The following is a 26,566-nucleotide window of genomic DNA, read 5'->3' as shown; positions in this document are numbered from 1 at the left end:
ACAAAACTTGACCTAATTATATTCTTACACACCAAGAACAAGATTTTCAAATAAATGTAGTTAATTTTTTCTGCTCCTCAATTTAAGTTTGAAAGTTTGTTGGTTTTGTCACTGGACTACACTGGGTTATTACACACACACACACACACACACACAGAGAACTATGGCGTGGTTGTTGATGTGAATCAGATTAAATTGGTTGAAAAAAAACACAAGTTGTTGTCATGGTGAAGAACATGTTTTAATTGACTGTAAATTAAATTGGCTGTGCTAGTTTTACTTGGTCTACTTTACTATGTTAGCTATGTAACAGAAAAGAGTGGTGGCTTAAAGAAACTAAAACTTTTACCCAGCATAGGCATACTTTTATATGTGCATCTATTTCTCCCTTTGCATATTAGTTTAAACAGTGTGTGACTGCTCACCCTGAATTGGCTCTGGTAAAGGTCCAGAAGAAGCAATGTATCGAAGAAAATATCTAATGCTGTTTTCCTGATCAACTGATTATCACTGTGGTATTATTGGCTAAAGCTTAAATGGTAATTGGAGTTTGACTCAATATAAATCCATTTCAATGAACTATTTTGAAGTGATTTCTTACTTGTTTAGGATGGCTTTTTCCCTAAGAATCTGTGCCCTAAAAGCTAAATTCAACCAAACATTTTCATTTTAATTATTTGTTTGCTGATGGCGCTTTATCCCTCCGCATTGTCATACCTTAAATGTCACCCACTAAGGTGTATGAAGTCCTAACTTCTCCTCAGTAAAACCCTTATTGAAAGAAAGGTCAGCCAGGATAAATAGGATCACCATGGTTACAAAGGATGAGAAAAGCGGGACCTCCTATGACATTTACGTCTTTTTGGTCCACCGTGGCCACTGCATCCTCACAGGCTTGAAACATGAAAGTAATAAAAAGACAGCGAAGTGGGCCAGCTGCCTGCTCTCTTCTATTTACAGCAGGGAGTACCAATGTTTCCTCTTACTGGATTTCCCATGATAAATAATAAAGAATATGCAATGAAAGGTCTGCGGTTCAGACTTTTAATGCCAACAGTGTCTCACTGCGTGCCTTGTGTTTGAGTATTTCCCTGCAAACAGCTCTAGGGAAGAAGAAAAAAAAAAACACTATGCGCCTAACAAGATTAAAGCAGATTGGAGCTTGACAAGGAACACTAACTGTGATGTGTCATTTCTCAGCTCAGCTGTAAACACATTTTACATTTTGCCTCTTAACTCCCGGTGTTCTTCTCAGCCCATCGCACCGCCACCTGCACCTGCACCTTTTACCAGATGTTCAGCTTTCACTTTGAGTTCACCTTGGTGAAATGAGATGTAAGTGGTGGCTGTTGCTGTTAAATTTAACCACATTTGTGTCAGTGGAACAGCACTTTTACTGCCCACAATTCCCGAAAGGCTTTGCCACGGCTTTTTCCAAATAAATTATCTCTACGGTTCATGCTTATCTAGAGATAATCTTATCGCTCAGATGCTGTAACCTTATTGTTATGTGAATTAGCATCAAACATAATAATTAACATAGCTGCTGTTCAAGTGGAAACCATATTTTAGTCGTTATTTTCTTATATCCTTCCACTGAATGTCCTACTTCCTTCTTTGTGACCTTGCTACCTTGTCTCCTTCCTACCCTTTTGTCTTTGTGCTCTCGCCGTCCTTCTTCTCTTCCTTCCCAGTATATATCTGTTAACTTTTTTTAATCAGTTTTTAAACTGTTACGTATCCCCTCAGTCCTCACAGAATTTAAGCTGAATGAATTTGCTAGTTAGCTGTTGTCTGATTTTTTTGATTTCTTAGTTTGCTCATTTTGATCTTTTAAAGCATTCAGTCCTGCTTTGACACAAAGCAATAATAAAAATTCCACGTCATTAATGTTAAAGTGGATGTTTATTTGTCATCACAGATAAAAAGAACCATGCTTACTCATCACATAAAGAAAAACAGAAAGGCGCTCAGTCTTTAGGTCTTTATGAACCTTTTGTTGGACATTTTTTTTGGAGAATGTGAATAATAGCACTCTATGAAGATTGAAATTCTTAAAAAAAACACCCAAGCCTGTACCCACAGATTAAAACCTCGACACCCTCTGCCCCCCAAATCCTCTTCTTCAGACAGTACCCATCTCTACCCTGCTCCTTTGTCCTTTTAGAACAATGATCACAGCATTTTTTTTGAGTGGGTCTTTTCTTTGAGCCCTCAGTCTCCAGAAGTCTTAATGACCTGGAAAAGTGTGACGTTATAGAGGACCTGGTGTCCATTGTTCCAGGTGTACAGGACCCTCTCTCTGGGGTTATAGTCCATCATGGAGATGTGGGAGTACTGATTGTGGAAGGGGATATCTGTGTACTCATAACTTGATGTGTTGGTATAGTAGGCAAAGTAGATCTTGGCACCGGCGAGGTGAGAGTTTGTGACGTAGAGTGTGCCACAGATCATAAAAGACTCTCCGGCACTGCGCTTTGGGAAGCCCGTGTCCCAGGTTTGAAGAATCTCCAGACTCTGGGGCTCCAGGCGACTGATGACAATGTTCCCAGCATTGTTAATGGTGGTGTAAACAGCCCAGAGACCGTTCTCGTCCGCCATGAGGTCAATATCAGAGGAGCCACCCCAGGAGTATGGGAAGGTGTTGTTATAGCCGGCTCCGCTGAGGCTGCGCTGCACCAGCACGCTTCGAGACCGAAAGTGGTATTTGATGATGATGTTGCTCTGGTACTTGTTGTAGTACAGCGAGCCGTTATAGACCACGTGGCCAGTGCCGGCCCACGGATGCGGCAGCAGGTGCTGAACAAAGTTTTGCCCCTTCATGAAATCGCTCATTGTGCGGTATTCTAGGACGCGCCGCCCCTTGAAGTATCCATCCATGGACCACACCTGTCCAAAACAAAGAGCAAACCAAATGGAAAACATTGAACAAAAGGATCCCACTCTGAGGAGCTACTGAGTAAAGACATCCAAATGTAAATATCTAAGTGTTATCAGAGATTATTGGTATGTTTTACCTGATACACCTATCTGCAGGAACTCTCTTATGTTTCATTAGAGCTTGAGGCAATGCCTCGGGCAAAGTAAGGATGAGTGTGTGCTGTGGATCTGCTTGTATGAGAGTAAGTGTATTTCTCCATGCAGTTGTGCATACAGAAACGTGTGTGTTCAAATCTATTGATCTTGCCTGCATGCGGGGGGAGATGTTGCCTGTGCTTTGCAGGGAACCACTGCTGGCGCTCTCTGCCCTTTCCAGTCCACATTTACAGAAAATCAATGCATTTAGCAACTCTATTTTTTGCCTGAGCATCCTCAGCGGATCTCTCCACTGTCATTGTGCTTCTGTGGTTGAATCCCCCTTTTCATTCCCTCAAGAAGGAGCAACAATCAAGTATATGATAGATTTAATTAAGCTATTGCTGGATTAAATATTTTTTTAATTATTCATTTTGTCCCTGATGGAACTAAGACACCTCTGGAAAGACGGATGTGTGTTCTGGTTGTCTTCTCTGATTCTCTCTCGTCCTATTCTCCATCTTTCTTATGTGCAGAATAACCACATTTGCTCTGCGGTAAAGGAGAGAGGAATGGGAAGTAGCTGAGTTCGAGTGGTACATCAGATGAATTATGGAGCAGAGTTTATTATAAACCATTAAGCTTGGTTTCGTCTATGTTTACTGAATGTGTCCCTCGAGCTGAGCAGCAGAAAGAGGCTGAGCCAGGCTAAAACTCTGGCACATTCTAACTACCTCTATACTTTTTGTTTATTTGGCTGCCTAACAACATTTTTGCATAGGAGTAAAATTATTCCTGTGAATGTTGATGCTTTTATTACACCAGACTGACTCATAGACATAGAGGGGTAACATCATCTCAGCAAATTAGGAGATTAAACACAAAGATAATCAACACATTACATGTTGAAAATTGCCCTTTACTGAAAGCATAACCTATTTATCCTGTTATGATTTATTGCAGTTAGCAGAAAGGCCAATATAATCTTCCCTATTAAATTTGATCAGCTTCTGTTCCTTGCTAAAAATAGCTAATAATCCACTGTTCCTGCTTCCACTCATTTTCTTTCTACCTTTTGCCTTGCTGCGTTCATACCAGCTTTCCTAGTCATACATACCAACATGACATCTCAAATTTAAAACACCATGGCTTTTCGCATAAATTCCCAGCAGCCCTCTGAAAACGAGCCAAGTGATTTTAGAAAACTTTATCCCAAACAGATTTTGTGTTTGTTCTTTTGATTAATAAGCTGCAGTTTGAAATGAATGCGGAGGACGGGAGGGAGAGCAAAAATAAGATGCAATTCATCAGTGGCTCAGCTTTGAATTCTCAATTCTCTTTGTGTCTGTCGTATTGTGGCATTCCTGAGAAGTGCAACTTGGACAAAACGATCAATCACTCACTGACAAACAATGGCAGCGCCGCTGTGATGGATACTCTTTTATACTGAGCAGCTGAAAGAGCTCAGATGACTCTGTTTATCCTCCGGGTCTGAGTATATCATCATGTGTTTCTTGAGCCTCAAACTGGAGAGGATCTGAGAGACTCACTCTGTTGTCTGAGCTGGGTATCATGGTGTCCGTCATCCAGGAGCCGAATCTTGATCCAGATGCACGCACTGTGATCGGATTGCTGACACCGGTGAGCTTTCCACAACCTTTGAGTCCAAAAAAAAAGCAAAGGAAGTAAAAGCACAATCGTTTATGAACTAAGACAGAGCACAGCAGCTCAAGAAAACATAATACTAAAGAAAGTAGCAAATAACTAAACAAAACATTGTTCATTTTTAGTAATCAACGACTAATTTAGTAAATGTCTTTATCAGTAAAATGATCAAGTTAATTTGTTACATAAAAACACAATCAATTATTCAGTTAGTCTCTTGAAAAGTGTTTCCTCTCCTTAGGTTGATTATTGGAGCTCAACAGGAACAAAAGGAAACTGTTGGCAGCATGCAGAATGTATATAACCTCAAGACTTGAACCACTACTTTTAGAAATATTGCTTTAACACCTGTGGAAGCTAAGAGCATCCATTAAAAAATATCAATATTTTTCAGTGGCTTGTTATAAATAAAAAAAAAAATATCTAAAGTAGAAGAAGAAAACAGGTTTCTTTACATTATGTAAAGTGGTAATGTTTAAAATTTTAGAGATTTTGTCTTTTATTCAGTTTAATTCTTCAGTTTCTCTGTGCTTCGTTGCTCCTGCAGTGCTGCCTGCAGCCGATGAAGCAGAATTCAAGTACCACTCGTAAACTCCATAACTCATACAAAATTGGGTTCAACAGAGTAATATTGTGTTATTACCTGGATTTGTTACTCTTGCCTTGCCAACAAACTCTCAACCATTCCCAGTAGTTATTTTACGGTGAATAAATTGCTGGTAAAAATGATTAATAGTCAAATTGCACATTGGTATTATGAGGAAACAACACTGCGATTTTTATGTAAGCAAATTGGAGAGAAAGCCCAGCACTTGTCTGGAAACGTAGCTTTCTTTTTCAGTATCTGATTTTATTTTGGCAAGACTGCAATTAAGGTTTGTTTTATTTCGTAAAATACACTTAATTAAAATTATGTGGCAAAATAACCCCCCTCTCTCCCCCCCAGCCCCCCATCTCACAACAAGCATGTTTCATACCTAGTTTCTGCATGCAAGAGTGTAGTCTGGTCTCCAGTAGCAGGACTCTCTGCCTCAGCTCCTCATAGTCATAGGCTCCCATTTCCTCCTGGATGGCCATAAGCACCAGGGAAAGGTTTCTCACCTCCTCTCGGAGACGCAGGATCATCTTAGCATCTGCCTTGTACTGTTCCAACACTGGCAGCAGGGGGAGCAGTTGGTTTACCTTGTCTTTTACCTCCTAAAAAAAAAAAAAGACATAACCGGGGAAGATGCGAAGGAAAAGACAACAGGAACTTGAGAATATGGAGGGGAATTTCTCATTGTTGGGAAACTTTGATGCATCTTTTTAAAGGAGGGAATAAAGTAGACGGAGCCTCGTCAACAATCAAAGAGGAAACATTTGACAATTCAGCAACCTCATCAGACTTCCACAGATGAAATAAGACACTGGAGAAGTTGAAGTTACTTTACTGACTTTTGGTTCACAATGACTTTGTTCACTTAAGATGGAATTAGTCTTTTACCCACAAAAAATGGTTAATATAAAGTAGAGCTAGTATTATCATGGGTAAGTTGGGTTTAAATTATATTCAAGAAGTTAATGTATAATAGGAAATGAGATGGGAATCTTTAGAAACATACTTTAATGTTAGAAATATAATTTTTGACGATGGAACAGAAATTGCTTTTTTTTAACTCAGCAGTTTTAAGAATGTATCTTTTCTTTTTAATCTTCACTTGTCTGGTTGATGTTTTTTCACCCCCTGTTATCTCTGCTGTTGTAAGGCCTCTGTTTGTATTCCAATATGTAAAAATTTGATTATGTGGACGGTCTTCCCTGATTGATGGATTCAGAAGATGTAGAATATGGATTACTGACCTAAGCAGTAATAACATGTAAGAAGATGCTGCTGCAGACTCTGTCATTCATCCTCTGCTCATCCCAACCAGCTTCTACTTTGAATCTGCTGTACCTCATCAACACTACAAGTTTGTAGAGCTGAATTGCCTTTATTTATTTATTTTTTATCCCACTTTTCTCCTTTGTATCTTTAGTTGGGGGGGTAGGTTTTTATCATTTTGTTTATTTATTTTTGAATAGTTAAGCTTGGCTAATATTCAAATTGTTTGTCTCTTTTTGTTTATTGTTTTAGGCGCAAAGTTCACTCAGACGCTACAGCCAACTCTTCTTTCTGTGTTAAAATCTCATGTAAATTAAGGCCTTGTCAAGAAATAAACTGTATGTTGTGGCTGCTTGAGGTCTGATGAGGATGAATCATCTTTATGTTATGGTGTGGTTATTCCTAGCCAGGTCATAACACCCTACTTAGACAACGTCTTATTATCTTAATATGTATTGCAGACAATTTTTGATTCAATTTTGCTCTTTTCTAATTGAACCCTTCACTTAGTCTCCCAACATTCCTCTAAAAACTCTCTAAATCCCTCTTTGTGTAAATTGTCGAACGTCTCTTTGAAGAGGATTTTTAATGACTGTTAACAGTTGAATCATTGTGGCTTAGATATAAATGTATAAATTGGAAAGCCATTGCTTTTACTTTGTTAAAAATTGTTTAACTCTGATTTATTTGCAGCTTACCTCAGTCTAGGAACATGCACCGCTAGTGCTATAATGGGGTTTATAATTTTAGAAGTGAAAAGAAACAACTTGTCCTTAGGCAGGGGAGCAGGAAGCAGCAGGAGAGTCGGGCTGAATTCACACAAGGTGGACGGCTCAAGAGGGAAAAAGGTCTATCAATAAAGTGTGGCCACCACAGGAGGGGCTGTTTCCTCCTTGTTAGAGTTTATCGTAAATCTGGTGATGGAGCAGCTCTCAGCCTCATGGCGCCACATCATAAATCTAATTTTCACTTTTTCAAGCTGAGAAAATTCACTCTCGTTAATCTCCCACGCTCTGCCATTGGCAACTTTAAACTGCGCACATTTATCAGCCAACCCACTTTGGTCAAAGCCCGTCAATTTTATTATGTTTTTTCTGTCTTTTAAGAATGAAAACATTAGTTTTGCATTCAGACAAACGCTTTGGTTTTCTTTCCTATCTGAGTGGCAATCTCAAGCTTTACTGATGAACAGATTAATTTCATAAGCATCTTCATTTCCTTTGTTGGAATGGCTTTCAGAAAGCACACTGAAAAGCTAAACACAGCCATTCATGCTTGTCTCTGTGCTGAGGCATCAACCCAGCGGCAAAATGCACTTAGTGTTTATCAGAGCATCTTTTAATCAAACAATTTTATGGCCCATCTAATATCTGTAAGAGTGTGAGAAATATGGAGAATTCTGCTGGGCAAGACGGCCTGCTGACAGAAAAATAAAAAGGGCTGCTGATAATGGCAGTTAACTTATCTTGGAGCAGGATATGGTGGAGACAAATGTGAATATATCTGCCTCAGATGCCAGAAAGTTAACTATACGGAGGAGTAAGAGAGGCTGAGCTCAAAAATAGTGGAAGGGATGTTCAGTGAGTCAGACAGGAAAAAAAAAAAAAAAACTCCCCTAGTGGTTTACAGATTTAATCATCCTGGAGCATGTGAAGCTCTTGATGCACAGTAGATCAGCCTACCTTAGCCCATGACCCAATAACTCATTTAACGCACTGTAATGGAATTACCACTTCCAATGTTTATATGCCAGTCCACCAGAAGTCACATAAAATTTTATTGTCTGTGAAGAGCTTCAAAAATTGCATTGGATCTCTCAATGTTTGTCAAGTAATTGCATATCAAGTACATTCACATGATGGATAGCAAATGCAACTCTAGGCACGGAGGGTGACAAAAAAACCAATTACCTGAAAGCCCTTTGGATTGAGGCTCCGGGGATTTTCAGAGGCCACCTTCAGCTTTCCATCGACGACTTTCATTAGACCCTCTGTGTTCTTTACGTACTGGAGATCCCGGAAGGTTCTCAGATCTAGCACCTCCATTGATTGGCTAATATTCTGAACCTGCAGAGCAAACACAATCATTTATGGAGTTGGCAATGTGGACTTAAAATTGTATCATGATATATTATGGCATTTATTGGAATAATACAAGTGACAGCAAAAAGTATTTAAAAATGCAGTCCAGTGTTCTTTTAGCAATAGATTACTCTAAAATCCTGTCACACAAAAAAATAAAAAGTCACCCATTGTCAAATGTGCTACTCCTGCACACAAGTAACATTAAGTATTCTAACTGTACTGCTAAATGGCACACAAAAATCATACTCACTTAAATTTTTAACTATATCGATTTTTATTGATGCTGTCAATAAACCCACAGTGGTGAAATAATAGTCAGTCATTTTGGGCTTTGTAAAAATAATTATTTAAAGTTCATTATCTCGATAAATCATGACCTAAAGCAGAGGTTCCCAAACTTTGTTGTGTTAGTGTGGGGGGTGGGAAATCGACTTTTTTGGGGACAAAAATGAATGTACGTAGCTGAACATAGACATCAGTAGCCTACAGGCTACTTGTTAAGCTTAAGGTGCTGTATTGATATTAGCTAGTCATCTTTTAGCTAACTTTACCTGCATCCAACAGCTTTACTCAACTGAGTCTATTAGTTTGGGGGGAAAACTGTGAAAAGTTCTATACGTTTTGCTGGTTGGCTGCCATAATTCTAACACACCTGCATAGCTCTGCCCAGCAGCAGCAGGAATACCAGAGTTGGCCATTCTAAAGTAAAAATCCAGCGCATACAGCGTTCATGTGTTTTTTTTTTTATTTTTTATGCAGACGGCTTCCCGCGCCACCCCTGCAATGGCACGGCGCCCACAGTTTGGGAACCTCTGACCTAAAGTATAACAAAATAACTGCTCATTCGTAGTTGATATAATTTCAAATAAGTCTGGCAGTCAACCAAAAATGCCAAGCACTTGAGAAATATCTCACAAGAAGTTACTGTATAACTTATAAAAACCATACGTCACACCAATTATCCAATTATCAACTAACAACCAATATGATTGTTTAAAATGGTGAAGCATGTTGGGAGGAAATTATAATTAATCACCTATTCATGAGGATGATGCATTACTGCTTATATTTTACCAGAATGTTTTACCATTATTGTGGTCAGATTACTTCAACAGCACTAAAAATGATACATTATGGTTACACTGAGACTTGTGTAACCAAGGTAAACTATGGTCATATGAGTTCAATTGATTACAGTAAGTTTCAGTTGCTTTTTATTTTCTAAGGCTGAAGTGCAGCTTATTAAACAAAACCTGGCAAACACTGCATATTCAAAAATTGGGGGGTGGGGGGATGCCTGGGTGAGATTAATACGACAGTAACTCCTCTTAATACACTCAAACAATACCTAACAGGACAACTTATTATCAACATTAAAATAGCGTCAGACGGATTTGATCATCCATAACTCCAATAATGAATGCACAGCAAGTTACGGTTGTTAATTGGCTTAGAAATTTATCACGCAGTTCTTAAGGTCTAAATGCAATGTTTTTCCTGCCTTAAAATGACTGAAGCACAATAAAAAATGTAAGTTATGTTAGTGTTAAAACAGTTAAAATTAAAGAGTTGGTATTTTAAGTGTATTCATGCCGAGCAATTAAAACAGATATTATAAATTCTGCTCAGTTAATTTTGTACAAGTTAATGGTTACATCCTAATTATAACTGAAAGCATCTTACACTGAAGTAAACACCTCTAAGTAGGCATGTATTGACTCTAAGTTCTCAGAGGATTCGGTTTTGCACTAGGTTAATTTTTTTTTTTTTTTGCAAAGTATGGAGCTTATTCATACTTTGACAGCCCACTCTGCTGCTGCATAACCAGCCTACTGCTTCACGCACACCCCCTCATCTCCTGTACATTGCACAAAGCGGGCCAGAAATCATCCAAACACCACCAAATGTTGCAGGGTTGTCGTGCCTATAGGAGACTATCGTGTGCATATGTCCAGCAGCCCACTTGAACAGACGCACGCCCACGCAGACGGCCAGCAGCAAAAAAAATCAAAACGAATTTCAGAAAAACAAAACAGACCCGACATTCAAAGGTCGCAGTTTGGCATGAAAGTCTGTTTTGCACCACACTGCCTCGCCTGCCTGATCCATGACAGCCTACTCGATTACTTCATGTCCAGCCCACTGTTTCCCGTACTGTGTTGCTCCCACGTGCATCGTGAACTGGCTGAGGAGTATTTGGTCACACGTTATTTCCCACAGCAATTAAACTTTTTTTTTTTTTCTCCAACGTGGTACATAGGTCCCGTAATAATAAGAAATGTTCCAGCAGCCTAGAGTCTAAGCAAATTCTTTATCAACTCCCTGCTGTAGCATTCGGGACTCCTTCATCCTCGCTCATACAAAGACAATCCTCATTGTCAGTGTCCCAGATTTACAGTCGCAGGTGTGTCTGCTTCATGCCCAGCGTGATGACTCATCCTGCATCAGCTTGTTTGTGTGTATGTCTAACCACAGCCTCATATTTCATCTGATTTAATCTCAATTCAGCCAGCCAGACCGTGAGGTCAAAAGGGGGTGAGATGTTCAAAGATTTGCGGTGAGTATTGCCTCGCTGCCATCCTTCAGGGTCAGGCTCTTTATCTGGCTTTACTGAGAGCTGAATAAAGATTTTCAACAAGCCTACTTTACATTCTTTGAACAGGGGGCAGTTTTGACATTGCTAACATACCCTTGGCTCTCCAAGTCAGGAAAAGCTTTTTTGTGGATCTGAACTCAAACAATTCCCACTCATGCGCTGGGTTCAAATGTGGGTGTCTTGGTGGACGCTGCTCTGTTGGGACCGCACATTTGCGCAGACTCACACAGAGCCTTTTAATTTGCAGTTTTCATTTGGGTGAAGCTGAAATAGTGCTGACCCTAGGTGTCCTCATTAAGTCTGCTTCAGGCAGGAGCAAGCAGGGAAAGCATACAGACCCACACAGTAATAATAACACCCACATTTTATAACAAAATGCAATGCAGTGATAAATAATACATTATAGAGCATATCTTATCCTATTTATAGCTGTGAGGTTTTTTTTCTGAAGCTTACTTTAAATGGTTTATGGTGCCATATTCAGAGGGGAGGCATTGCAGTAATTTTACATCTGGAGTAAGTTTAAAACTTATTAATATAACAAATAACATTCCATACACTCATGGAATGGGTAAAAAACACAAGCAGAATATGCACCGTCATGCTCAAAAAGTTAGAATATTATTAAAAGGTTCATAAATAAATAAAAATAGCAGTATTTGAAAAACATCTTCTATGACAATTGTGTGATCCACCAGCACTTCCGTTCCTCTTTAAAGAAACGCTGTGTATTTTTCTGAATCAACGCTGCTATATTCCTCAGCTTTTCTCAACCAGGTTTACAGAAATGTACGTTTTCCTGTGAATTTCACAAGCTGCAATGAGGTGAGACTGGTTTCTCTAGTCAGTCTGTTTCTGTGCTATGATGTGCTTTTTCGGTTCGAATATGTTGCTTGTGAAGTGTGTTAGCAAGTGGATTTTTGTCTCTGTAAACATGCGCTTTCAACATCAGCACACAGAGACTGTCAGAGGGGAAGAGGCAAACTTCAATGAGGATGAATGCATTATGTGAACGCACGCGCCTCATTGATCCATCAGGGAGCCTTGGGAACCTTTTCAGCATCTCAGTTTACCTCCATCTTTTCTCACAGGACGATATCAATGTCACTGGCAGCCCCTCAGCTCCTCCTCCACTTCTCTGCTCTCCTTCTAGTTGTAAGTAACCTGTGGAGTGTCTCTTCTACAGGCGCACCTGTTGTAATTGTCCAAAGTGCCTGCACTCAGCGACCGGCAGAGTGAATCACGTCTTACCAATCCGTTTGAATGTATTTGGCATCTCAGGTTTCTATTATTTAACTTCTAAAGAATGAAAAGGCGTAGGTGTACAGCCTCCAGGTCTGGAGACTCAACAGTTCATGGCTGGATCTGTCAGCTTGTGAATGAGTGGATTCCTAATAGGCTGCAATATTTGCATACTCTGTCGTGTAGGTCAGCATGCATATATTAAACCACACAGGCCTGCATAAATATATACACCAACACTTTCAGCTAAATTTGTCATTCTGACTGATTTGTAAAGAGCTATTTTTAAATTGTGTCAAAATTAATTAACATTTATGAAAACAGAAATGCATACAAATTAGGATCTTTGTTCCACATTGCATGTAAATATTCTGACATGCAATTTCTTTCAAAAGTATTCACTCTGAACTTCTTCCCCATTTGTGGCATTATTACTATATGCTTAAAGGTATTTGAATTTTATCTGATAGATCAATATAAAGTAGCAAAGGCTTGTGCAGGAAAATATTTGGTTTTCATTTTGTTTCACTACAAAAATGTAAAACATACATTCATCCCCCTTTATACTGACATCTGTCAATAAAACCTAGTATAACCATCTGCCTTCAGAAATGACCTGCTGAGCAAATAAAGTCCACGTGTGTTTAATTCTGTCCTAAAATATTTACAGCTGTTCTGTGAAGGAACATTTATGAACAATCAACATCACGAAGACCAAGAGACCTGGCTGACAGACAGGAAGCTGTGGAGACTTCAAAAGCAGACTTAAATAAAACAATATCTCAAGCTTTGAAGTCCTCAAAACACCATTCTACACATCGTTCTAAAATGGAAAGAATATGACACAACTGCAAACCTTACGAACAAAACAAGACTGTGCGCATACAGTATTTCTAAGAATATGAAGAACTATATATCATTTTCTTTTCGCTTCACAATAATGTTTCTTTAAGTAGGTTTTCAGCATAAAACTCTAAGAAAATAAACTGAGATTTGTGGTGGTGAAATGCGACAAAATTCAAGAGATGTTAAGGTTTTTGTAAGACACTTTATATCAGGACTTACCTATGCAATTACATATAATGATCCTAAGTCTGAGGTTGTAATTTAAAGAATAAAACAGTTAAAAAGGGTATGAGAACTTTAGGAAGGCAATTTACATATTCCAGTGAAGTTATTAATTTGTCTTTCACTTGGAAAAGTTCTCAATCTTCCAAATAATGGCTAATGAGTTGCATGGTGAAGGAGGTGGCACAATCCAGCAGCCTGCATGTGACAGACGGCGTCAGACATTAAGCGCAGAGTGTCAGTTTGTGTTTGTGTGTCTGTGTGGGCAACAGTTGGGTCTTGGAGTGAGTGTGTTATTGACAGCTGTCACCTTCTCCATGAGCTGGCGGAGCTGCCTGCTGCGTGGGTCGCGGTTACACATGTTCTGGGCTGGTGCGACCACGGTGCAGATACACTTCCCATCTGCGTCCTGTGCTGAGCTGTAGATCTGCCAGCCTTCCTCTGGGCTGGGGTAAAGAGCCTGCGGAAACACACACATAAATGTGAGACCAACCAGAGAGGGGGGGGGGAGATTGCTTCTGTTGTTTTTTCCTTTCTTTTTGTTTTAAATTTATGCTGGCAGACATTTCAAAATGTATAAGGGTAGGCAAGATGATTTAATTCTGCTAGCATTATTCAAAAGAAATTTGAAGTGTGCCCCCCTTATAAAATATTTCCAAGGCAATACGTTTATTCATTACTTGAAAGTCTTGTAGAAATCTTATGGGGGATGGGGGGAGGAAGAATACCTTTGATATGCTTCATTTCAAGATTAGCTGTGCTCAATCTGTCACCATCTAAACTGGGAGGTTCTATCTTGCCAGATGTATTTCTTTCTTTGAAAAATCAATAAAACAAACAATTTTTCCAAACACAAAATGAGCGAATAGCAATCGACTCTTCCTAAATACTTGAATTCACTTGATATCAAATGTTAGTTTTTATCAAAAAACAACAGAGAAGAAGCGAATAAAGAAATTGACAGAGGTGCTGCTCACAGCAGTGAAACACCAGAGGAGAGCACTGGGGCCTGGACGAGTTATAAAGAAGATAAGAGAGAAAGGGGGGAAAAAAGAGATTTGTGTGTAGATCAAGATAAGACAAGCAGATTGACAGAAGATGCACAAAGGGATAAGAAAAACTGAAAAATATGGCAAGACGGAAACACAGGAATAAAAAAGAAGCATTAGGCCGGGCTGTTAAAGGCTGAGCATCTAATAGGTTTGGACAGAGAAGGGAAATGGAGCTGTTCAGGATCAATAATGCAGCCCCTTACCAGGGGAGGAGGCTTGAGACTAAAAGGATGGATGTCTCTTTCAAACTAATCCAATCAAAAGTAGTGCATTGCGGTCACAAGCACACCAGCACATGCATACAAGCTCGGCTCTGCCAATTGTTCATTCACAGTAAATTCCGACTCCTTGACATGAAGTCAGCACGTAGCTAAATGTAATAACAGAGAGAACAATCCGGGGTATTTTTTTTTTTGTAGCAAAATTAAAAACCCATCCGAATAAGTGAAACTAAAAGCCATTCTGTGGTTGTAGGCCACTCACATTTTCTCTCTTCAAGCAGGATTGAGCTATGCCGCGGTTTCTTTGGGTCGGGCAGGTTCAGATTAAAATGTCTTGGAGAACAGGTGCTGTGTGTGATTGGAGTTTAAAGTACCAACCACCCTGGAAGTAAATGTGCTGACTGACACATTGTGTCATTCCTACTAATCCCCTGACACCCCACCTTCTCTACCCGCCTTCTCCCTTCTTCGCTCTCGAAGAACAAGCTGATCTTAAATTTAACAAGCTCTAAAGTGAGCCGTGGTTGCAGATATCGGAGTTACCTTTATCTTCTCCAAACCATGCAGCGATGGCATTTTGCTTGTACGTCTTTTCATTCTTTATTACCTTCAGAATGCCCGGTGCATACTAAGTAGACTTATGACATTTCCAGGTGAATGTTTCTAGTTTTAATTAATCAGGGGTAACATTCCATTCACACAGCATTACAAATTTATGCTGGTAATATTTCAGAGTGACTGAATGTCTAATTCCATGAGGAAAAAGTCATTGTGAGACTCTTGGACCATAGGCTTAAATAAACCAATGCAATATTTCGGTATTGATGCAGATTTGCGTGTCATCAGACCGATAATGAGTTGTACGGATTTCTTTTCCCCAATCAGCTCCAAATGTTCTTATTTCCTCTTCTTTGTTGTAATCAATGGGATGCCGCATGTAGAGGAAAACGGAGGCCTACAGCAGCCAAAGCTGAAGGGGGTAGCCAAGACAAAAGAGGCTGAATCTCACCCAGTTTATTTCCTCTGGGTCTGATAGTCTATTTCATTCAGCTATTGTCAGGGGGATGGGATACAACGTTTTCTATTGTACCTGATTCCCTCTCCACATCATACTCAATCTGTCAGATATCTGGAAACATACACATTTGTTTCACTATATTTCTTGGGTCTGGAAAACAAATGAAACCAGAGCATAAGCTGTGAAGTGATGGGCATGTTTAAGCCCTCCTTGCTCTTCAGGTTATTTGTGTAAGAGGTTACACTTCTTCATCATTTTATGAAATTGTTAAAATATTATTACTTAATACTCATCATGGTCATTGCCAGAAGACCTTCTAGAAGATCCATTTGATACTGGTGTGGAAAAATAACCTGTAAACCATAAAAAATACAAATAAAGTAGATATTACCATGCAATAAATGGTTCAGAACTTACCCTTTTTCAGGTTTGATCACAAAAATAATGATTTATTGAGGTGACTGAGGTTTAGAATTTGGTAATATGGTAAAATCTCAGGTCAAAGCAGTAACCTTTTGTTACTGTTGTGTTGTATTTTGAAGATGAAACTTATTGGATGATGGGGTTAAGATTCAAATATGTGTCAAAAATCAATGAACTCAATGAGCACATGGGAACATTTTTGAACTGTTTGATTTAAAACGTATTTCTGTAACAAATCCTGTCAGTATCTGTGTACAGATACATAGACGCAGATGCAGGAGATATGCCCCTTTATCAATTTACACGCATTCCTGATTGGAGAGTAACACATAGAGATGGAATTGCAGCTACATTAACAATCAAAACCCAGGAGCATTTGTTAGTAAATTCCTTCAGTTGTAATACGTTCCATTGCAGATCTGCAGTGTGCCGTTAATGGCTGCTAGACTGCTGTTCATGTGCTGCTGATTGTGAGGTGCAGGGAGCACAATGGCCTCTCATTATAGACTGTATCCTGCAGTGTTAACAGGTGGAGGCTAACCATACTCAAATTGCAGAAACCACGAAGGCAACTCATTCTGTCCACATGTGCAGTCGTTAAGCAAACAATCCTATGTCCATGCACGTAAAGGCCATCTATTCAAATATCCAGTTTCACTTCAAAAGAGCCCGGATGGATGCAGGGGTGTGCGCCACATTTTAATTTCTTTGAATCCCAGAGGGAGGAGAAGTTTGTGTCGAAATGGCTTTGCATTTAAAAATTGCACCGCATAAATGGTTTGTAGTACTTATATCAACAGGAGGGATTTCAGCTTAAATTGTGATACTCTGCTTGCCAACATGTTTCTGCTCTTCTTACTTAAGGGAGATTTCACTGTAACTCATCTCCCCCCCCCATCATTAATATTTCATAAATGCTGGGCTGAAATTAAGAGCCTATTTGAATCACTTCCAATTTCATTACCAGCCACCTATCCATTCTGCTCCAACTTTCTCATTCTGATTGCGGTTAGAAAGCAGGATGGAAGAGGTAATTCTAAAATGCAAATGTCCCTATATGCTTTGTGGCTTTTTTTAAAAAGTAGATCACTATATGAAATCTTGTACAAATGAACTTGATTTTCAACACTCGCTTTGCATTTATGTAAATTTGATTAAGTTCTCTCTTTGCAACAATGAATGGCTCATTGGCGTTTGTTCATTTAGGAGATTCATGCTCCCTACAGCCAGCAACATACCTCATTAATGTTGCAAAAGTGCATTTCCGATATCCACTGGCATTAGAAATATTTTCAGGATATGAAGAGTAAACTGGCATGAAAATAATGTTGCAAACCAAATGTTGACTACAATGATGCCATTTAACCTGCATTTATGTTGTAAATAGTTTGGTGGATAATCTCATCAAACACAAAGACTATTTCAGCAGAGAATTGTCATCTAGTTCATTGTCCCAGAAATTCAACCACTACCTCTGAGAGATGGTAAAGAACCTCTCACAGGTATAGGCGGTCTCTCTTAGAGAGACTGTGTGACAGCGCATTAAAGGCGACAAAGGAATGAAAACTAAAATTCAAAAACCACACGTGAAAAATAAATTAAAACGGCTCCTAAAATTTATGGCTTGGGATTCCCTTTTTGAGCTTCAAACTAGACACGCTCTGGGATGAAGCCTTATCATCCACTGCTGGCAAACCTCAAGCTCCCAAGAGAAAACCCGAGTAAAGCAGGAGGTACTGATATAGTCAGAAAAGGAGGAGCCGGCAGGGAGGACAAAAAAAAAAAGAGATCGTATTTCGCCCAGCTGTATTTAAACGTTGCCAAGTTAAGATGCTGAGTGACAATTTAAGGTGAATTTCAGCTGACTTAAGGTTAAAATGATATCAAGCATTTCTCCCTTGTTTTCCTTATGATCCAGAAAGAAGGATCTAATTTCACATTGTCATTTGCTTTTGGTGACAATCTAGTTTTAGAAGAAAACATTGAGAGATTCAGTTCCCATGTTACTTCCTAACCTGAGAAATAATTCCAGACAGAAACTTTAAAAATTCCTATTTTGTTGCTGACTACAAAAGTTCAGAGAGATTATCCAATTAGACATTCAGGCCGCTGGTATCGCTGTCGACTTGCAATATAGACTTCCTCTGGCGTTTCATTAGACCGACCCAGGAGCTAGCTGCTGCAAAGCCAGAGTTAAATGAGATCATAAATCTGCAGATCCTTACTTTATGAGCATGACGGCAAGTCTATTATAACTTTCATGAGCACTAGGCTGAAGGGGCAAATGTTAGAAGTAAGTTCTGAGATATGAGAGAGAGCTGACCGTGACACCGAATGCATCACATCTGAAGAATTGCCGCACCAGAGAGGAGGGACATTGTTAGGAAAAGGGCGTTGGATGAGATGTTCAGCATGGAGAGGGACCAGAATACTGAGAATGCAAGAGGAATCAAAGACACTGAAGGCTAGGATACTCAGAATTACTAACTGAAGTGTGTAATCTCACTCCTCCTTTCATTTCCATCTGTCATTGCCAACATTTTTTTTTATCCGCGCTCTGCAGCTTTTATGTCTTTTACTCTTTACAAATTTCAGAAGCATTAACTTCTCCCAGCACTTGTTGGCAACAAAGCTGACTCATCTGTCTTTGCCACACACAGCTCAATTGCGTCTGTGCTGCAGCCAAACAATCACATCTCATTTTTCTAATTTGCAGCTCACTGCTGAATTGACTACATTTAAATAAACATGAAAATACACAGCCCCACTTGAAGCAAACAATACGTCAGTCTTCAATGCACCAGCCAGCTGCCGGCCTTTAAAATAAAACTCAATGAAGTCTCTCTTCGGAGTCCCTAGTCTCCTCTGCTTCCAAGGAAAACCGATTACCACAATCAGCGCAGCGTGGTTGCCAGTCAATAATATGACTCATAAACTCATCGTGCCCCCGCCCGCCTTACATTTACACCCACTCCATCAATCCTGCGACTGCCTTCGCTCTGAACGGCGTCCTGCTTTCTTCCCATCTGCTGCATCTGACTTGTTCCAGTCCAGATCACACCTGAAAGGCAGCAGCGCTGGGCATCAAGTCCACCAAGTGTTTTGTTTTCCTAAGTTGGCAGCAGAGTTGGAGAGGTATAGGAGAAAATGACACCCGCAACTGCGCCGCAATTTCCAAAGAGTAGTAGCAGCTTCACTCTGTTTCAAAGCACAACGCCGGCATGCCAGGTGTCCCGGTGAAAAGCGTTTGGCATCTGCTGTGGCGTTGCACGGGAACAAGACAGCTTTATCACACCTTCTGCTGAACTGGAAGACAGAGGCGAGGGTTTGTGTGATAAAACACAACAAAAACTGTGAAATTACAGTCACTGCTGTAAATATGGATTACAGGATTGTGTAAACTGGTTAATAAATGGCTTCTCAATGGAGCAATAATCTTCATAGCTAATTTTAGAATGTTTTAATGATGTTAAATGTTGATTATTAAATAATAACATAATGTTGCCAATAACCTAGTTGTTTCCATATAGTTAACATAGCCGACTTATTTAAAACGCTATCATACACATTGGCTTTATCCAATGTTCTGGCTCTGAAACCTGCTTCGCAATAAGTAGACATTAAAAAAAAAAAAAAAAAATCTGTCAGAACCTGGATTAAAAAAATACACGGCTAAAAGCATAAGCGTAAAAGTAATATGCACAAATAAAACCCTGCAACCAGTGTTTAATCTTTAATCCATAGCCAAGGATCACTCTTAACAATCTGCTTGATGAGATTGCTCGGTTGGTGTGATAAAGTTTATAGCTTTAACACCCAGACAGACACCGTCTGACTGACCCCAATCAGATTCAGAGTCCTGGCTCTTTGTAAACTGCCATTATTTGTTGCTTTCTCCTCGTTCATGGTGAGAATACTTAAGACAACCTTGTGTCTCTAAGAGTTTTTACCCTGGATAGAAACAAACAAAGACGTACTGCTCCGCTGTCTGTCGTTGCAGTGCTCTGGGGATCCAACCACGGCACAATGGTGATTTATTCATCACTGCATAGCACACACATTCCTGAAGTTATTTCAAAACAAACTATAACTGAGTGGTAAACACAGCCAGATCTAATTTTCTTCTCTGCTGTATATGTTTTAGAGTATCAGTTGCTTGCTTCTTGATCACTAATGATGCAAAACTTTAACCTACATTTCTTACTCATTTGAGTCAGTCATTCAATACCTGCAGCAACATTTAAGCCCAAAACAGGGAGACAGGGTATATGGATAAGGTGAAAGGGCTAAGGATGAAGGAGGGTGGAGTAGCAAAAACCTGAAGCATTAAGTATAAATGCGCTGCTTGGGAAATTAGAGGTGTGATTTTGGGCATGACCCCACCGCTGATTCTAAGTTGACATATAAACTTCATTTGATGATGAATTTAAAATGGTAATCTGAAAAAGTATTTACCCACTGACACTCTGTTCTTACCAAGGTAATGAGTAAATGTTAAAAAAAAAAAAAATGTTTAAAGGTTTCATCTATAGAGAAAAAAAAGCTAGACAAATTAACCCGGTGAACTGAAAAACGTAATTGCCCCTTAAACTGTTTTGAGTCACCGACCGCAGATAAGTTCAACCAAACATTCGCATTCACTGGCAAGGAGTCTATTTAAAGATCAAATTAATTTCTGAACTTTGACTAGGGCCTCCATTTTGCGCTAGTTTCTTTTTTTTTTCAGTGATTCAAAGTTGTACTTGGGTCAAATTGGGTCATTAGCTTACTGCATATCCCAAAGCATGTGCATAAGGTCACATGGACTCATTGCTGGGCATTCTGATTGAGGATTTGCTAGTGGAGAGCAGACTTCATAGATCCATCAATTACAACAGGTTATTCACATTCTGAAGCAGAAAATTGGCCCAAGGTCATCATGCTACCACCACCATAATTGTGGTGGTGTGAGTGTGGATAATCACATATAGGCTAGCATTAAATTCAAATAGTCTGTATCTTAATGAATGAAACTTTGTTTTGGTTATCTTTATGCTCTCTTTGAAGAGAACAGTAGAAATCTGAGGGTTTACACGATCCAAAAGAGCATCTGGGCATCCAGACATTGGCTGTTCTCAGTGCCGTTGCAGAAAGGCAACTAAATAATCAGTCAGCTGTGTTCTTGAATCAGCTGGTTAAAACACAGGCACGCCAATCAAGTGCAGCAGACTTTGAAAATAGCTCTTAGCAGGAACAGTGCAGAAAGACGCGAGCATGTTTGTGCCAGGGCGGGGAGCAGCCATGCAACAGCCACTGGCATGCCACGAAGAGAGCTTCACAAGAAAGCAGCCCGATTATCTTTGATTGTAGCTCTAAACATTTTGTGATTCATCCTGCTTCTTAGATCATCCCAGCCAAATGTCTCATTAATAGTGATGGAAATTTGAAACGAGGCTTTAAATGAATGTTTCATACACTGCCATTGTGTATAAGGGGAGAATCTTCCTGTCGCAAAGCCAACACATTTTCAGTCACAGCTATGTTTTCCAATGCAATTGCATCAAACTCTTTTCTTGGGTTAATGAAACTTTGAACTGCATAGGAGCAATTTTATTCTGCTACTGGTTGTGTTGTGGATATTCTCCAAATCAAAAATATGCATTGGTGATGATGTATGATAATTAACTTTGTTATGTCTTTTGAAATGCAAATGGTAAGGCCTCTGAGCCTTGGTTGCGAAGCCTACATTATTTGCATTCTATATGGAAAATTGTGCATAGAAAACAGCCTCAAATGACAGACTATAAAGATGCTGCAGAGAAGGTGTGGGCTTAGTAGGTTTGTGGAAGATGTTTTTCTTTTTCTTTTTTTTTTTTTGCTAACCCCCCCACCCCAAACATCTGAGGTACGTCTACAACTAAGAACAAATATGTGAGATTAACTTTTGTTTTCCAAAGATAGAAGGGAGATGTCGGATTTTTGGGGATGGAACCGTTCCACCTAATATTTCACGGCTGAATAAGGAGATATAAAAGTAGCAGATGGGTGTTTGGATAAAAAAAAATAAAAATCTCATCAAACAGACGGACTTTCACCCTTGAGACACAAATGCCTCATCACAGAGAGATAGATTATATATCTGAATGCACACACACACACACGTACTCCTACAAACAATTGCCTGCATAGACATATATCCAGATGGTCATATACCTCTTGGGATGTTCAATTTCTGTCATTTCAACGGATCTGGGCATTTGCCTAATGGCTAAGATGCCATAAAAACTCACTCAGCATAGAGGAATATGCATTCATTAACACCAGATGAGCCCTGGAACATTGCAGTCCTGAATTAGCAAAGTTAGACATTTGAACATAAAACCTGTTAGTAGAATCCTGAGATGATATCAAATTTGTAAAAGTTCCTAATTGTAGGACACAGATGCATTAAAAAATAGAGAGACAAAGTAGAAAGTGAGGGAATGCAGCACATTCAAATCTGTAAAATTGTCTCAAGTCTTTGCCACCCAACCTTTGAATATGAGCACCCTCTTTCCCACCCTGGAGCTGACTGACACACAGGATCAGCCTGAACATCACTCAGGAGAGCTCTCCACCTCCCATCGGCCCCACATAGCCATATGATTTACCACATGGTTGCATTCTAAATCGCTCACCAAGTACAAGCCGAATTCAACCTCATGATATTTGTACATCGGTTGCGCTCGGTTGAAACGTTGCTCTGGCATTTTACGTCTAACTGCATCCTGTCTTACCTTTCAAATGACAAACCTCTTTGAGTCAGACTCTCGATTTAAGCTCAATCTGGAAAGTTCACCTCTAAAACCCTTCTTTAATTTCCTTCAGTTGAACATGCCAGTCAATAGTCTCTTTTTAACTTCTTTTTTTTTTCTGTTTGTTGTGCCACTCATTTATTTGTATCACCTTCTCAATGTCTTGCTTGGATTTCTCAGTGCATGCATATGCAGCTGCATGAAGGAATTTAAATCGTACTCACACTAACAATCCTTTCTGAAGTGCCCCCTCTGGAGACGGTTGTCCCATTGAGTCCCACAAGAGAAGGCAGAGTCTGAGACATCCAGTTGGTCACCATGGCCATAGTGCTGAGCACCGCTCCGATCTTGAGCATGGGAACAGTCATTTTTTTCTTCCTGTGGGGCCTGGCACAAACAGCCTGACAGCCAGCCCTGCCCTGCCCTAGCCTAGACCTCAGATCCAGTCAACCCACCCCCCCCACTCCACCTCTGCTGCAAACAGCTTGGGGGACGGTAACAAGCCAGTCAGCCTTTGCCCAGGTTAAACGGCAGCAAATCCCTCAGAATAAGTTAAGCACTACTATCTCATTTACACACACATCCCGGCTCATTGAAACGGATGAGGCAGACACCGGTCAGAGAAGAGCAGTTCACATCCAACACCATCACATTGAGAGCCTTTCCTCTCAGAGTGACTGCCTCTGCCTTCCCTCCCTCTTTCTCTCTCTCCACCCTCTCTCTTCCTCAAGATGCAGAGCTGCGCATTGGCTGCCTCTCCATCTCATCCCCTCCCAATCAGCCTCTGCTCTGCTTTTGCATGCGTGTATCCAGTCTTTCCCTTCCCTCTCTTTTTCTCTGACATTTGGCTGTTGTTTTATGACTCACGTCTTGGCGTGTGTGTGTGTGTGTGTGTGTGTATGTGCATGCTTGCATATGCGTGTCTGTAGATTGGAGAGAGACTGATTTCAGAGCGCTGATCTGTTCTCTATGCTATGTGACATGTGGGCGCCCAGGGCATCTAAGTGCCATCCTTTTCACAGTAGACTGTCCTGCAGTCTAATTACCCCGTCTGTGCAGAATGAAGGATACAGCGTGATAGATATGAAAGTTGAACAGCTGGTTTGGCATGGTATTAAAAATGGGAGAGATCCAGGTGCTTCTGCCTACTGCTGCCTGTGACAGCTCATCTGTCTTTTGTGCTTCATGACAGTCTAGACGAGCCTGCAGTCGGTACAGTCACTGCCTGAACCATAATCGTATTCCAGCCATTCACTTTACGCCTTTGCTCCGCTATGTCATGAGGAAATTACACAGCCTTATTCACTCACGAGTCAGTATTTTCACAGTATGAAAGTGTACTTGAAAAATATTGATTTTTTTTTTTAATATATCAAAGAAAAGGAATCAGATTGAAGTGTAAAAATCTACCATAAATCCAAACTTATGTGTAGGGTTCAGAATGATATATGCACTCTGTTTGACTTCCAAACAAACCAGCATGACTTCGTTACAACCAGTTCCTCCGTTCTTGTGTTTGCCTGTATAGGTACAGTTCAGGCACATTATAAATTATGTGACTACTTTGTATATGGTAAAGGCCACTTCTGAGGCTGACACTTAAAAGTTCCTTTTGGCTTAAATCAGGAAAGAAATCAGATTTGTTTTGAAGTTCACACTGAGAGGAAATTTGAAATAAGAAGACAAATTGGAAATGTGTGTTTCAAATATCTTGGGGTCTTTTCCTTGAGGTCTTTTCCTAATTAAGATCCTTGGACAGGAGTCTTTCCTCTGGCTGTGTCATTTTATGCTACCTAGACAATCACACATAATGATGACAAAATGCTAAGACAAAAGCAGCAGGTCAGCTTGTTCTCTTGCTTTCTGCAGGGTCTGCTGACTTATTCACTTTGTCAGTCATGGGTGGGCAGAGAGCGTTGCAGAGTGACTGATATGGGTTCCTCTGAGCAGAGAAACCTTTTGGTGCTCAAAGTGGAAACTTCAGCTCACTTGCTTGCTCCCGCCGAATGCTTTTCTATTTTTGCTTCAACACTGCCCCCTCGTGGTTGGCAACAGTATTGCAAATAAAAACTCCACATTTGAGATGACTACTGCCTTTAGTTGAGCGAGAAATTATCATTTTCAAGAGACAGATCTCTCACTTTACAAAAATACTGCAGAAAAACTTGAAAGGGGGCAATTTAAATTTTTTTTTAACAGAACTACTGAGAACAGAAGAGTTATAATTGTGTTGAAAATCACAACAAAATATCAAATTTATGCCAATTTGCACAAATTCCCAGTGAGTTGTTATTGTAACTGCAAAGTTATAGCATTTTTGATGGAAATTGTTGAATTACACAGTTTTCTGTATACACTGAGGTACAATCTCGTGAAAAACTATTTTCCCACTTGCGTATATGTGTTACAGACTTACAGACCATCAGACAAAATTTAATATTGGACTACGACAACAACTCTTTTCTACTGAATATTTTATTTATTAAGGGAAGAAACAGCCTGGCCAATGACAAAGTATAAATCTAAATCTGATCCTTGTTAAATCTGGAATTATATGTGATTACCTACAGTTTTTATTTCACTGTCACTAATTGTACCCCAGTCTGATTGATACTTAAACAGCATCAACAATGAGCTTAATCAGAACCTGTCTGACAGCAATAGGGTAGCCTAAAATATTTTAAAAAGCAGCACACCATGTTGTGGTCTAAATAAACTTAAACATGTAAGAAATGTGTATATGTGCATCCCCTTTTAGCCTGGCATGAAACTTGTATAGCATTTCAGTATAGGTCAAATATAGTGGAGTGGTGTGATAGTCTTGGGGTGGTTTGCTGCTTCGGAACATAACAATGGGACAATTAGTTCTGCTGTTTACCAGAAAATGCAGAAGGAAAATTATTCAGAAACCAGTTTGGGATCTAAAGCTCAGCTCAGGTTAAAGAGTCAATGTACCCGGAACAGCATTGTTCCTGTCAATTCTCACAAAAGTCTTGAAGACCCAGCTCTTCAGAGAACGTCTCCCACTGGAGCCTATTGCCACCTCCTCTGCACTTCTGTCAATGCCAGCATGCTGGTCAATCTCTAAGAACTCAACAAGAAAATGCTGCTAGATTTCAAGAAAAAGAGCCTAAAAGTGTTGCAGCTGCATTCCTATGCTATCATTTGAAAGTTGCTTTGGATAAAATATTCTGCCAAATGTATAAACGTAAACATAAGCTTGAAAGCAGATGTTGCAGTCAAGGGTCTCATGACCGGCTATTAGTTTTAAGGTGGGGGGAAAATAACTTCTTCATATAGGTCAGACTATGAGGAGTAAAGACTGGATTTACTCAGGTTATCTAGGTCTAAGAATGAAATGTATGTAATTATCTGAAGCATTTAAGTTTGATAAAAAAAAGAAAAAAAAAGAAGAAGAAGCAAAAACGGAATAAAAAAAATTACAACCTACCATTGAATGTTTTGGTTTACAAGGCTTTACTTCAGTTATTTTTCTTAACCCAGCATATAAAAAGAATGTAGTAATAGTGTTTTAATTTCACTGGGTG

General features: G+C 39.7%; 1 protein-coding gene across 2 annotated transcripts in view; it reads right to left on the bottom strand.

Moving 5' to 3' along the window:
• Positions 1 to 1,886: 1,886 nt before the first annotated feature.
• The window catches only part of olfm2a (olfactomedin 2a), a 45,768-nt gene continuing 21,088 nt past the window's right edge, over positions 1,887 to 26,566 (bottom strand). The window contains exons 1-7 of one of the 2 annotated variants that reach the window (XM_088007623.1): positions 23,243 to 23,772; positions 19,845 to 19,847; positions 13,842 to 13,991; positions 8,452 to 8,607; positions 5,658 to 5,877; positions 4,566 to 4,672; positions 1,887 to 2,889 (exon numbers count right to left, since the gene is read on the bottom strand). In XM_088007623.1, the coding sequence (XP_087863749.1) occupies positions 2,215 to 2,889; positions 4,566 to 4,672; positions 5,658 to 5,877; positions 8,452 to 8,607; positions 13,842 to 13,991; positions 19,845 to 19,847; positions 23,243 to 23,386 (1,455 nt within the window). In that variant the 5' untranslated portion in view covers positions 23,387 to 23,772 and the 3' untranslated portion in view covers positions 1,887 to 2,214. Of the gene's footprint in view, positions 2,890 to 4,565; positions 4,673 to 5,657; positions 5,878 to 8,451; positions 8,608 to 13,841; positions 13,992 to 19,844; positions 19,848 to 23,242; positions 23,773 to 26,566 lie in introns of those variants that run through there. The other variant, XM_014983393.2, reaches the window with a different exon arrangement.

This window comes from Poecilia mexicana, unplaced genomic scaffold (genome assembly GCF_051168715.1).
Source record: "Poecilia mexicana isolate PSO_F unplaced genomic scaffold, ASM5116871v1 scaffold_8, whole genome shotgun sequence".
NCBI lineage: Eukaryota > Metazoa > Chordata > Actinopteri > Cyprinodontiformes > Poeciliidae > Poecilia > Poecilia mexicana.
Note: the sequence above shows the minus strand (reverse complement) of the source record. Positions and strands in the feature narration are given on the sequence as shown.